The 14574-nt window shown below is 39.7% G+C and overlaps 1 protein-coding gene across 1 annotated transcript in view; it reads right to left on the bottom strand.

Annotated features, from left to right (window-relative positions):
* Positions 1 to 14574, bottom strand: part of GUCY1A2 (guanylate cyclase 1 soluble subunit alpha 2) — a 324452-nt gene that overhangs the window by 270520 nt on the left and 39358 nt on the right. The window contains exon 3 of the mRNA XM_066371589.1: positions 7961 to 8082. Within this exon, the coding sequence (XP_066227686.1) occupies positions 7961 to 8082 (122 nt within the window). The remainder of the gene's footprint in view (positions 1 to 7960; positions 8083 to 14574) is intronic.

Below are 14574 nucleotides of genomic sequence, written 5' to 3' on the forward strand. Positions count from 1 at the left end.
GAGAGAGAGAGAGAGAGAGAGAAACTGTCACAGCCAAAAGGAGTCTAAAGAGACACAATAACTAAATATAATGTGGTACTTTGAGTAGAAAAAAAGAACAGGTAAAAATTAAGGATATCTGAATAAGGCACAGAATTTAGTTAATTATAATAATGTATCAACATGTTTATTAATTTGAACCAAAGTATCATATTAGTGTATGATGTCATTAATAGGAGAAATGGGTGTGAAATATTTGTGAACTTTTTGTACCATCTTCACAAGTTTTCTATAAATCTAAAACTGTACTAAAATTAAAAGTGTATTTTTATAAACTCAAAAGGAAAAGGAAAAGGAAAAGCTCCGGCCAAGATGACAGTGTAGGTAAATGCTGCACTCAGATTCCCCCACAACCCCATCAAAATTACACTCCAACAGGTATGAGGTGGTATTTCACTGCAGCTTTTTGTTTTGTTTTGCTTTTGTGACAGAGACAGAGAGAGGGACAGATAGGGCCAGAGAGACAGGAAAGGAGAGAGATGAGAAGCATCAGTTCTTCATCGCAGCTCCTTAGTTGTTCATTGATTACTTTCTCCTATGTGCCTTGACTGGGGGGGGGGGGCACTACAGCAGACCAAGAGACCCCTTGCTCAAGCCAGCGACCTTGGGCTCAAGCTGGTGAGCCTTGTTCAAACCAGATGAGACCATGCTCAAGCCAGTAATCTCGGGGTTTTGAACCTGGATCGTCCACATCCCAGTCCAATGCTCTATCCACTGTGCCACCGCCTGGTCAGGCTAAAATGTTTTCTGTCACCTTCTACTGGTTTCTACCAGAAAAACTCAAAACATTAGTACACAAAGACACACGCACCCCCATGTTCACTGCAGCATTATTCATGGTGGCCAAGACATGGAAACAGCCAGAGTGTCCCTCAACAGAGGATTGGATAAAGAAGATGTGGTACATATATACAATGGAATACTGCTCAGATATAAGAAATGATGACATATTGCCATTTACAACAACACGGATGGACCTTAAGAACATCATACTAAGTGAAATAAGTAAATCAGAAAAAGCTAAAAATTATATGATTTCATACAAAGGTGGGATATAAAACTGAGACTCATGGACATAGACAAAAGTGAAGTGGACACCAGAATGGGGGACTTAGAGGGAAGGGGGCGTGAGTAAAAAGGGAAAATTATAAGGTGACAGACAATGATTTGACTTTGGGTGATGGGCACACAACACAATGAATAGTTCAAATGCTACTGAGATGTTCACCTGAAACCCATGTGTTCTTATGGACCATTGTCACCCTGTTAAATTTTATTTCTAAATAAGTTTTTAAATAAATATGAATAAAATGGCAATAAATACATATTCAGCAACAATTGAATCTAAAAAGCAAAATAAACGAACAAGTAGAACAAAACAGATTCCTGGACACAGAGAACATGTTGATGGTTGCCCGATGGGAGAGGGGCTGGAGGGATGGGTGAGAAAGCTGAAAGGATGAAGAAGTACAAACTGTCATACAGTAATCATGTGAGGTAAAGTGCAGCATAGAGAATATAGTCGATGATATTGTAATAACTATGTATGTTGCCAGGTGGGTATGACATTTTCAAGATAGTCATTAAGTAAGTGAAATAATAAGTAATCACCGGGTTGTCGCCTGAAACTAGTATAATATTGTGTGTCAAATGTAATTGAAAAATAAAAAATTATTTAAATTTAAAAAAAGAGAAAGAGAAAGTAAAAACCTATGTAATGAAAAATTCGAAAAAGAGGACAACTGACAATCTAAAGAATTTAGGTTGTGAAACGTGGCCTTTCCACACATAGAGTGTCCAACAGAGAGTTGCTAGTAATAAGGAAACCATGCATTAGAGATAAACTAAGAGGGCCTGTAAAAAAGGGAATAAAAATGACTGGCATGTTGTTCCAGAAAAAAGAGAAGCTAAAGGAGTATAGAAAATTCAGGAGAAAAAAAAAATAGAAAAAGGCCTATTATAAGTTTCAGAAAACAAATGCTTCTAAAAGAAAAAAATATATCTATCGGGAGAGAGAAAACATACCCCATTCCTGATTTAACACATTTATCTTCTAAAACTGTTCTGCATAATTTAAGCATCAGTTTTTATTAAAGTGTTATTTTACATATTGGAGAGTGCCCACAGTCAGTGGTCTCATTCCTGTTGTAGGCCTACCTACTACATTTAATCATTTCAGGGAAAGTATGTAGGCAGGTACCAAAACATGAGTTCTTTCCAATTTATATCAAACCATGAGTCTAGGTCTCCGTTAGGAATTATTAAATGACATATTGTGACAATACAGCTAAATTTAACAACAACAACAGAGTACCGTCATTTGCATCCATTTTCTGAGCATAATTTCCCACAGGGCAGCACAAAGCAGCCTGGGTCAGCCTGCAGGCACAGTATGTTGTGCTCAAGGAGAGAAACCCCAAGTTAGGGAGCCCTAATCTTTTATAATATATAGTAAGTCTTTCTGACTTTTGCTCCAGAGTAAGATAGTATCCAGGTCAGCAAATACACTGCCCTCTGCCTGGAGGGAGATGCTCTGCCTATCTGGGGCATTAATTCATTGCTCAGCAACCAAGCTCTTAGCGCCTGAGGCAGCGGCCATGGAGCCATCCTCAGTGCCTGGGCCAACTCACTCTAATCGATCCATGGCTGCAGGTGGGGGGAAGAGAGAGAGAGAAAGAGAGACAAGAGGGAGATGGGTGGAGAAGCAAATGGGTGCTTCTCCTGTCCGCCCTGACCAGGAATCGAACCCAGGACATCCACATGCCAGGCCAACACTCTAGCACTGAGCCAACCAGCCAGGGCTAACAACATCTACCTTTAATGAGAGAGAAAGCTGACCAGTTATCAAGTTACAGTAACAAAAACTATACAGGCAGGATTAATTTATTGCTATCAATCTTTTTTTTTTTTTTTTGACAGAGACAGAGAGAGGGACAGATAGGGACAGACAGACTGGAAAGGAGAGAGATAAGAAGCATCAATTCTTTGTTGCGGCACCTTAGTTGTTCATTGATTGCTTTCTTATATCAATATGTGCCTTGAACTGGGGGCTACAGCAGAACGAGTGACCCCTTGCTTAAGACAGCAAACTTGGGCTCAAGCCAGCGACCCTGGCCTTCAAGTCAGCGACCATGGGGTTATGTCTATGATCCCACACAAAAGCCAGCAACCCCACACTCAAGTTGGTGAGCCTGCACTCAAGTCAGGCACCTCAGGGTTTCAAACCTGGGTCCTCTGTTTCCCAGTCAGATGCTCTATCCACTGCGCCACCACCTGGTCAGGCTTACTGCTATCAATCTTAATTCATCAACACAACCAGTAAATAGTTATTACACCAACTAGTTTTCCAAGATGCTAAAAATGTTAAACATATTCCAATTCACTAAACAATTATATAAGCAAGAGTTATTCTGGGAAAACCCCCAAGGTAATATTAACCCTAAGTAAGGCTGACTAATTCTTCAGTGTTATGGCCAATTAAAAGGCTGTTAAATGCACGTTCCAAATCCCAATAAAACCAAAAGGAAATGCAACTTAACATATAAGCAACAAGTTATTGCTTATAAAAAATATAATTGATTTAAAACGCTCCATACCAGCTAATTATTCTGGAATCTGTGACACTTTATGGAAAATTCTGGTTTCATAGTATTTCACAATCACTGATACCAGGAAAATTTTGTGAGGTATAAGCCCCAAAGATCATCTCCTCCCTCTTCCTCACCTTCCCAACAAATAATCCCATGACAACATTACTCTTATTCTGAATTTACTTGTGCTAAGTTTCTGGAGACAATAAAGCCCCCACTCTAACAGAAGACTTTTGAAAACAGAGAAAACTTTAACAAATATTCTTTCACAATTCATGTCCTTCCTGATTATTTTGAGAGAAAATGTACTTAGAAAATAACTGATTAATACTTAGAAAATAACTGAATCTTAGTAAAATAGCAAACCTTAGTTTGCTATACCTCATCAGTAAATCAATTACCTAGAGCTCTCATATCTATCCTAGTGTGGAATGACTTTTTCTTGCACTGGCTCCTCCAGTCATCGCTGAAACACCGACAAACCCTTTAATAGCATTAAAACTGAAATAGTCATAACCCTTGTTTATATTAAATTATATTACAGCAAAGGGACCTATGTATTTTATCATCCTTCTCTCTTAGCTCTGTCTCTGTCCCCCCCCCCCCCCAACGTTGCCTAAATCCACCATACAATCAGGTGGCAACACATGGTATGGATGCTTTAGTGGTTAATCATAGATGCTTCATCATAACATTCAACAGTTACAATGCCCCCAAAAAATGCTTGATTGTGCAACTCAAAGGCATATAAACACATTTTTACTAATTAATTGGAGCTAAAAATAAATGGGCTTTGTAGATTATAGCTGGAAAAGGTTTACATTTTTCCAACAACCAAAATTAGAAGATCACTTTGGTATGCAAAAGACATGTACCAAATAAAGCAATAAATGTAACACTAAAAGTCTTCACCAGGGAGGGCACAGTTCACAACTCCCTCTCTTTGCATAGCCTTTCCCAGAGTTTCAAAGCCTGTTTAGAGTGCCCCACTGCAGTATCACAGGGACCACAAGAGCACGAAAATGAGAAAAAGAGATGACAGGGAGCAGTCCGTACTTCATATCCCTAATTTGTAAATGATGACACAGAAATAGCAACAACCAGTTTCTAAGCCAACAGAAGAGAAATACATGGTAAAAATCTTGATGCCTGGAAAAAGTCCTTTCTCATCATCAGTGGGCATGAACCACTCTGTAATGTGCGTGCCTCTTTTATTCTTCAGGGAGTCCTAGGGAAGCAGGGAAGGAACACACACAGGACGGAGGCATCACTGGGCTTCTGCAAGGCTTTCCCTCCCTTCGGCTTCCTCTTTATTTCATGCCAACCACTAGATTCAATCATCAACCTGCAAAGCCAGTAAGCAATCAAACTATCTACAGGAGTTGATATTAAATCAATACAGATGGTCATTTTGAAAAGAGTAAAATTTGTTACTCTGATCTAATTTTCTGACCTGTGACTTTAAACTTTTTTTTTTATAATAAAGTATGAATAACATACAGATGAGTGAGCACAGTTCTAGTCTCTACCACAACTCTATAATACATTAAGAAAGGGAGAAAAAATATGTATTCCCCAATCCCAACCCAGCAATGTTCTAACCACTCTCCCCAAAGGTGATAAATATAAATATAAATCAGAGTTGGAAAATTGCCCTCTGGTATCCACAAAGAAGGTTTCCAAGCATCAGAATTTCTCTTAACCGGGTTGAAACTATTTCTCCATGCCAAACCCCCATACTCAAAAAAAAAAAAAAAGAAAGAAAAAAAAGGGCTTTCTTTCTTGTACAGTGTTTTTCTGTCCCATGAGTTAATCAATTCTTGCATTCTCATAAATGATTACACAGGAGATTTTAAATGTAATTTTTTAAAAGATGAAATCTAAGCAAACCAAGATTAATCATAGTTCAAGGACTTGTTAAAAACAATGCTTCATTGAATATGACCAGTAATGCTGTTATCTTTGTCCTCAGTCTCTATTTCAAGTTACGAAAAGACATCATTCAAAAGAGAACAGCTACCTCTTAAGCACAAAATTACCTGTTAGATCCAGGCCAGCATCTGGTCAACAGGTGGCAGGCAATTAGTTTTACTTTTCAGAAATTTAAATTTTATAAGATTGTGCTTTGTACATTTTAGAAACAACCCATCATTACTTGGGGGGGGGGGGGGGGGGACTGACCTAATCTCTCTTTTCTAGAAAAATAATATTAATGGAAATCCAAACCCTGTTATAGAGTCACCTTCTAAATTGTAAGCACCTACCTTAAATCTACTCACTGCCTAATATCATCAGGTAGCACATGACCCACTGTTCTTTCCGCTCACTACATAACCTGCATCCCATGGCATTGCTGGAGGGCAACTAAGCTGCACTGGGATACAGCGCCACCTGGTGGTTATCATGCCACATTGTCTGTCCTAGGGTTTCTTTGCAGGACTTGGGCACACTCCTTTGCAAGTCACGGTTCAGATGCCATTAGCACTCCTTATATATTTGTTAGCTTGAACACTTCATACTCCCTCAAACTCACTGATTCTCAAGGTAGAGTGCAAAGGAAAGGAAATGTGAGGGTAAAGGAAATGTTTACAAACTGTATGAGAGCAACTTTCCAAAATATCACAGTTCCCTCTGCCAAGATTCTGATGCATCCTTCTTAGTGGGGCTTCAGCTCACCACAGCCCTTGAAAATCACAAATTGTCAAGAGAAGAAGACGTTAAGGATGGTAGAGTCCTTAGAAAGATAAAATCAGAAAACTGTGCCCAGCTCCTGAGAAATGCCCAGCCTCGCCCCCTTCACTCTCATCCCTCACCTTCTCCAATAATAAGGTTGACTTGGGAGGTAAGTACAATGTCCCTACAGTTGTACTAAGATTGAAGTTCATGCCTGACCTGTGGTGGCACAGTGGATAAAGCATCGACCTAGAAATGCTGAGGTTGCTGGTTTGAAACCCTGGGCTTGCCTGGTCAAGGCACATATGGGAGTTGATGCTTCCGGCTCCTCCCCCCCCTTCTCTCTCTCTGTCTTTCTCTCCTCTCTCTCGGTCTCTCTCTCTCCTCTCTAAAAATGAATAAATAAAAAAATAAAAAAATAAAAAAAATTAAAAAAAAGATTGAAGTTCGTAAACCTTTGGCTTTCCTTTCCACTGTCTTGCAGCTATTATAGACAAACTATGTATATATCTATATACCTCCCCTCACAAGAGTTCCATGTTCTTAGTATACTATCTTGTGTTTACAGAAGTTACCTAGGATGAAATGTACTCATGGATGGCTGGAGGCCCAGCTTGAGTGTGAAGACCAGCTGTATCTCTACGAGATATATGTTTAGAAAAATCTAGTGGACTCATGTGTTGAGATCACCTGGCATCTCTTTCTAGAAGGGACTCAGATGTCCCTGGAGAAAGTACTTATCCTAAAGGGAAAGAAAACCAGGCAGACACGTTTGCCTCAGTCTCCGTCATCTGACTCTGAGGGAGATGTGATTCTGAGTTCTGTGTGGGGTCAGTCACTACGATTTGTTGGTCCCCACCGCCACTCCATGGATTCCTATCTCAGTCATAAGGACAATTTGCAAAAACAAACAAAAAAAAATTGAAAGGGGTATTTTTCACTAAAAACCTCTATAAGACATTAGGGCAAAGTGTATGCCTGCTGTGGCATCTACTTTGCATTTTACACAACACAGCTCTCATACGACAAGATTATTAGATATTAAGGTAGTACAATAGTACCTTCATGCTGCATGACTCAGCGCAGTTTACAACAGCACTCCTTAGTCATTTTAGGAGCATCCAAAAACAGCCATTCTGTCCTAAACACTAGTGTCTTTAAGGTGGACACACACATCACAACACACAGGGCGCAAAGACCTCAGAGATGACCTGTTTCATGGCCTCTGAGTCCACTGTGGATACCTACGATCTACCTTCCAGCCCCAACCAGGGCCTCCAGAAAGGATGGAGTAATAATAATAGAAATAATAGTGTATGGGCTTTGAGAGGACAGAAAGATCCCCAATTTCAGCCAAGAGTAAGCGCCAGAGAAATATGGATCACAGGAGGCTAATAAAACCAATGTGAATATTTAAAAGTTTCCATGGAATGTCAGTTTTTTATTATAATGTTTTTCAATCTCCACGTAAATGTCATACATGTCATTTCCACTTACACATCTTCAGGAATGTTGAAATTACATCACTTGAAGACAAGGTCTCAATCTGCCACAGCCTCCAAATTCCTCTTTAGTAAAAAACAAAACATTTACACCTCTACTTTCCCTCTCCCCCTCATTCATTCTCTCATAACTGTATAAATATGTAGTTAATATACCGAGTATATTAGCAGAACACTGAAGAATTGCTGAGACGTCTTCAATTTCCTCTTTGTTGGAATGGTCTGCATAGGAGCATCTGTTAGAGATATTGTGGAAATTCTTTTCTGCATCCCTATAACTAAGAAAAAAACAAAATTAGCATATGGAGAAAAATTTTAAAGCATCTGCGAATGCACTCATATACATGCATACACACAAGTACACAAGTCTATATGCTCTTAGCATAATCACATTTTAAAATAACCGAACCTTTAAGGCACAATCTATGACATAACCCCATGAGCACTGGCAGTGTAGACCTGGAACTGGAGACTATCATTATAAGAAAGCTATGTTTGAAAAAAAATAACAAATGAAGAAATTATATTAGCATTACATAACTAATGTTTCATAGCTGTTGGTAATCTGTCTTTACGAAGAAGTTGCCTAGAAAAAGAATTAGTAGTATTAATTTGGTGCATTGGCACTAACTGTGTTGAAAGTAAATATGTCTTAACTTCTATCACAGATAGTCAAGAAGATAGCAGTATGGTGCATGGACAATAAGCAAATAAATTGTTTCGAGTCTGACAGAATTTAAATCATAGTCTTACCATTTTCTTTTTGTAATAATATAATCGATATACATTATTATATTAGTTTCAGGCATACAACGGAACTAGTCAGCATTAAGATACATAATGAAGTGATCACCACACTACGTCTCTATCGTACAAGGTTGTTTCAATAGTGTTGACTATGCTGTACATTGCAGTCTCGTGACTTATTTTATAACTGAACATTTGTATTTCTAATCCCCCTTCAGATTTTTTGCCATTTTCTATCTGTGAGATGTGGGGCAAGCCACCTAACCTCTTTTAGTCTAAATGTTCTCACTTATGCAACGAAGATGCCACTCAAAGTCCCTGTGAGGACTAAATGACAATACACCTGTGCAATCAGCTGTCTGGACCTTCTCCAGTGGCCTCTAACTCAGAGCCAAAACACGAAAGTTGAAGATGACAGGAGCTAACTGCTCCCTCATTCCAAAAGAGTAGCCAAGGAGAGCAGACATCGTCAGAACTTTAGAAATGGCTAAATAACCACTACCACCATCACCCCACCACCAGCTCACAGAAGCAAAGGAATATACGAAAATCAAAAGGAAATCTTCAGAAGAGTGAGTAAGCGGCCTAGGAAGAGAGTGTTGGTATTGGTTTTTCCCTCCCCTTTGTGAAAAGGAGAGATGGGAGTGCTCCCTGCAGAAGCCCAGCTGGTGAGAGAGAGGTCCACCCCGTCGAGTTTGGGGTTGGCTGTCTCATTCCTCAGTGAACATCTGCTGAAGAATCTCGGCTCATCCCTTTGTGTCTGACTTAGTGGAAGAATAAGCTTCCAGAAAGACAGTTAAATAGGGAAAAGAAACACAGCCAAGTTGGGAAGAGCCTACAGTCCCACCGTTTGGCAAAGCAAAAGAGAAAAAATAAAAAGTTTCCCATGGATGAGGGAGATGCCACTAAAGAAAGGCAAGCTTGATGTCCCCGTCTAGAGACAGCAGCCAGGGCAGGAATCCAACTAGCGCGACTGTGAGGGGCGGTCGTCAGGTCCGGGCAGAGAACATCAGAGGCAAGGTGGAACCCACATCTACACTGCACCAAGGACATCACAGCCATGAAAGGCCTACTGCAGCAACCAGGGGATCACAAGAGGAAGAGACCTAGCAAGGCGTGGCCTGGAGTGGTGGAGTGAAAAACCACATTCTATCCTCACCCCACTGCTTCCCAAGTTCCTCAGGTCAAGACTGACCCAGGCAGAGAGGGACAGAGACAGAGGCTGGATATGAGATTAAAGATTTCAACAGGTCTGGGCCCTGGCCAGGTAGCTCAGTTGCTTAGAATATTGTCTCCATGCTCCAAGGTTGCGGCTTGATCCCCAGTCAGGACACATACAAGAATCAACCAGTGAATGCAGAAATAAGTGAAACAATAAGTCTCTCCCTCTTTCTTTCTGTCTCTCTCTCTCTCTCTTGCTCTTTAAAAAAAAATCAATGAAAAAAATAAAAATAAAAGTTTAATTTGTCTGAAGTAGACTTTATATTCCCTGAATGTCCTTGGAAAAGAGAGCAATCTGCCCAAACTAATATAAAAAAGCAGCCATGCTAGCATGTTTGAAGTGATTGGAGAGAAAAAGGAAAATAGCTTCATGGCTGTAGACCTAAATGAGATCTGACTCTAAAAAATCAGTTAAGCGAAATGCCCACTTTAGTTTCTAGAATGCAGGATTCACTCAATGAAAGGTAGAATGCGGAGCACAGGCATTGAACACAGAGAATAAAGAATTTTTAAATCAAGTGCCATCATTTGCATGACCTTGGACAAAATATTTTTGTCAGAGCCTCAACTTACTCACTGTACAATGATTCTGCGAAATAGATGGTTAGGACTAAATAAAATAACAGATGTGGAGTGCCTATATATTGCCTCAAACACTGGGAGCAATAGATAGATGTTAGTTTTCATCTAACTTTTTGCTTTCATTCAATAAGGTAATTATCTTTTGTGACTATATGAAAAAGAAGCTAGATAATGTTTTAGATAACAAAATTTACAGCCACAAAATATGACCACGGAAGCAGAAGTAATATCCTTGAAGTTTTTTTCCCCAGAATAATCAGGGATCACCCACTCCTAATTTTACTTCTAACGTTCTATTGAAATTATTCTAGCTTAACCCCTATCCAATTGTCAAAAGAAAAAAAAAGAACAGAAGGTTGGCTGTATAAAACAAACATAGTGCCCACAGTGATAATTGGAGTAACAGAATTTAATTTTAGATGACTATAGGAAATGGTGTTCCAGGCTAATATGAAGTTGGCAGCGGTCCTACCCGCAGTATTAGCACAGCGATGCTAACTCTGGCAAAAAGCCCAAAATGAATGGCATCATTCTGAATGCATGGTCCTTTATACTTTAGTGTTTAAAATATATAATGAACAAACATTACATCTCAGAAAGATTATCATGTGTTTTCCAATCATAGTTTTAAAGAAATCTCGGCTTTGTCTACACTGCCATAGTAAACCACTTCTTATGAGCTATAGATCAGTTGGATTATGGTAGTATAGTGAGAGCAGCTGGGGTATGCACTCTAGAGGCAGAAATTTAGGTTAGAAAACTCTGTAAGAAGAAAGCTATAGATAGAACGTGCGCTGGGCATGTTTATGCTTAACGCCCACTGCTAAACAACTGATTCCAAACTTTTAAAGGCTCAAGGAGGACAGGGAAAGGCTACACCAAGAGGATGAAGGTGAAGACAACAATTATTGAGGTGCAAAGAAGTCAGGTGCTAATAAATAGCACTCATAATAACTCAATGAACATACTGATAACCTTTGTGTACCAGGCACTATACTATTTTATATGACCTAACTTATCATTAATATTTCATTTACACTTCACACCTGCAATTATCTGCATTTTAAAAATAAGAAAACTGAGAGGCTCGGAGTGGTTAAATAATCTGTCCAGGATCATTCCAAAGCATAATCTGAATTCAAGTCGAATAAATCTGGTATGACTCCTTCCCAAGCATTTCCTCATCCCCGATCTCTCCTACACAACAAAGACGCACAGAGAGAAGGAAGGGCAGAAAACAGCATCAAGAATGACATCAGACACAAATGTCATTGTAAACCTGATTTTCCTCAGTCCTGAGTCCCTTTCCATTCCTAAGGGGAACCTCCCGATCTCCTGCTTACCCCTTTTTCTTCTCACTGTACTTTCCACTCCACACTTCCCAAAAACCTAGTCCATTCCCGAGAAGTTTGAGTTAAAGCAGCACAAAGATGCACACTCGATGCCCCCTTTACTCACTCAAAGTTGAGGGAAGGAGACTGTGCTACCCAAGCAAACAACTACCCAAGTAAACATGCTTGTGAAGGGCTTCTATAGTAATCAAAACTCAGCACAGTCGGACACACTGTGGCAGAGCATTAAGCATTAATGGAGAAATGATGAAAATAAATCAATATAATTTAGCTATAAAGAAAAGGGTCCTGGGTACTGGAACTATAATTCTATAACTCTAATGGACCCTGGAGATTATTTCCACCCCTCCTTTTACACCCACCTCCCAAGCATAATTTACTCTTTATCCACTATGTATGTACCTCTGTGTGCACTGCTCCAGAGTACAGTTTATTCATTTATTCACATTCCCTCACTGCCCCCATATTGTTAGTCCCTCCTAGGTGCCAAGCATTTACAAAGGTATAGAAATATAGAAGTAAATAAGATCAATAACCAAATAATAAAATTAAAAACCATACAAGCTATTGATAAGCACTATGAAGAGGAATAATGAAGAGTAATACAATAAAAAATGACTGGAGTTGGAAATTAATGTAAGGGATGGAGATTAGGTGGTCAGGAAGGTCCTTCTGAACATATTACATTTAAACAGACACCTAAATGTATAAAAAGACTAATCTACAGAAACATCTGGGGGAAAAGCATTCCAGAAAAATGAAACAGTACATGCAAAGGCCTTGAAATTGGGCAAACTCAGTTTCGTCGAGATACCCACAGATGACCACAGTGACTAGAGTGGAGTGAAACAGGGAGACTGGAAGGAAATGAAGTCAGACACAAGCGGAGGTAAGGTCACAGGATGAAGTCAGGTTTTATTCTATCACAGTCCATCTTTATATGGATCAGAGCAGAAATTTCAGAGCGTGATCCCTGAACCAGCAGCACCAGCCAAACCTGGGAACTTAGAAATGCTGATTCCGTGCCTGAGCTATAACAAATACAACCTCTGCGCTAGTATCTCTCCTAAAAGATACATAAATCTGATGCTTTGAAGATAATAAAAATAAGGTAGAGTGTTAATTTAAAAATGAATAAGAAGAGTGTTTATATGTGTTTATGTTTTTTCCAAACACAAGTGATTAATAAATTTGAATTGTTAATTCAAAAAAAAATTTTTTTAATGCCAAGCCTTGGGCCTCTCCCAGACACAGCTGATCAGGACTCTGGGAGCAGGCCAGCGATCTGAGTTTCAGCAAGCCTGGCGGGTGGTTCTGATGCACATCAACACTTGGGAACCACTGGTTTAAAGTGAGAAAGTGGTATGATCTAATTTTTTTAATCATTTTGCTGCAGTGAGAATACAATGTTAAGGGACAAGCAGAGATACCAGAAGATTAGATAGAAATCTCTAGGTGAGAGACAATGGTGACAGTGAAGATGAAGAGATTTGTCACATATGGCATGAATAAATTATTTTAGAACTAACTTCCTGATTTGAATGATGTCTATGAATAAATAAGTGAACTAATGAATGGGTAAGTTAAGGCCCAGAATAAACATTTATAGATAAAGTTGCTGAGGTACAGAGATGCTATCCCTCCCCCTAACAAGAGGCTGCATCAGCTGCTGCCTCCCAGTCCTCCGTCTGTGTGAGCCTTTGAACAGCTGCTCCCTGCACTCAAGGCTAGGAAAAATGCCTCAGAGAATTTCTGTGGACTACTGGTATATGAATCCATCAAGGGGTGGAATCACTCACTCCTAGAGCTCTGATAAGTAAAGCAGATCCCAGTGGAAAGTTTTAAAAGAGAGGAAAGGGAGGATGGGAAGGTGAGTAGTTAGAGGCTAATTTAAGAAAACAAGAAGAGAAAGGCTAGCTCCTACTTCCTATTAACCCTCTGGGTACATAAGATCAAGTCAGGACACTTAAAGCTGAATTCCCTCAAGACAAATTTTAGGCAAAATCCAACTTCAGGGATTAGGAAAAGCATCTCTTTCCCACCCTAATCTCCCCAGAAATATGTAAAAGAATGCCTGCCAGCACTTATTGACTGAAATCCCTTTAACAGGGGAAAAAACACATTCCTTTTCATCATTAGAGATAAAAAGCCTTTAATTGAATTTTCTTTAAAAAGAACACCACATGGATGTGAATACATGTTAATCCAAATGTTAGTGGTAAGAGAGGCCCTCCTTTTTCAGTACTGAAAAGAGAAAAAAAAAGCAGAAAGAAGGAGCCTAAAAGGCACAACTGAAGGAAAAGGAAAGACAGTCAAGAAAAGCAAAAGTGACAATATTCTGCCAACTCGCCCCTTTTGTCTTCATCAGCACCAGTACAAAGACGATGAACAAAGGTAGTCAAGTCCTCAGAAGGCATTCAAGACCCAAGTAAAAAATATCCTAATAGGTCTATTTGAAACCAGGATATCAAGACACCTCTATACATTGCAGTGCATTCCAGTGTGTTTTCGTTACACTGTGTCTGCGCTAAACAGAACTAGGAGAGACCAGAGGCTATGTCTACCTACATAAAGAAAAGAGGCCTGACCAAGCGGTGGCACAGTGGATAGAGCGTCAGACTGGGATGCGGAAGACCCAGGTTCGAGACCCCAAGGTCGTCAGCTTGAGCATGGGCTCATCTGGTTTGAGCAAAAATTCACCAGCTTGGACCCAAGGTCGCTGGCTCAAGCAAGGGGTTACTCGGTCCACTGAAGGCCCATGGTCAAGGCACATATGAGAAAGCAATCAATGAACAACTAAGGTGTCGCAATGCGCAACGAAAAACTAATGATTGATGCTTCTCATCTCTCCGTTCCTGTCTGTCTGTC

Source organism: Saccopteryx leptura, chromosome 1 (genome assembly GCF_036850995.1).
Source record: "Saccopteryx leptura isolate mSacLep1 chromosome 1, mSacLep1_pri_phased_curated, whole genome shotgun sequence".
NCBI classification, from domain to species: Eukaryota; Metazoa; Chordata; class Mammalia; order Chiroptera; family Emballonuridae; genus Saccopteryx; species Saccopteryx leptura.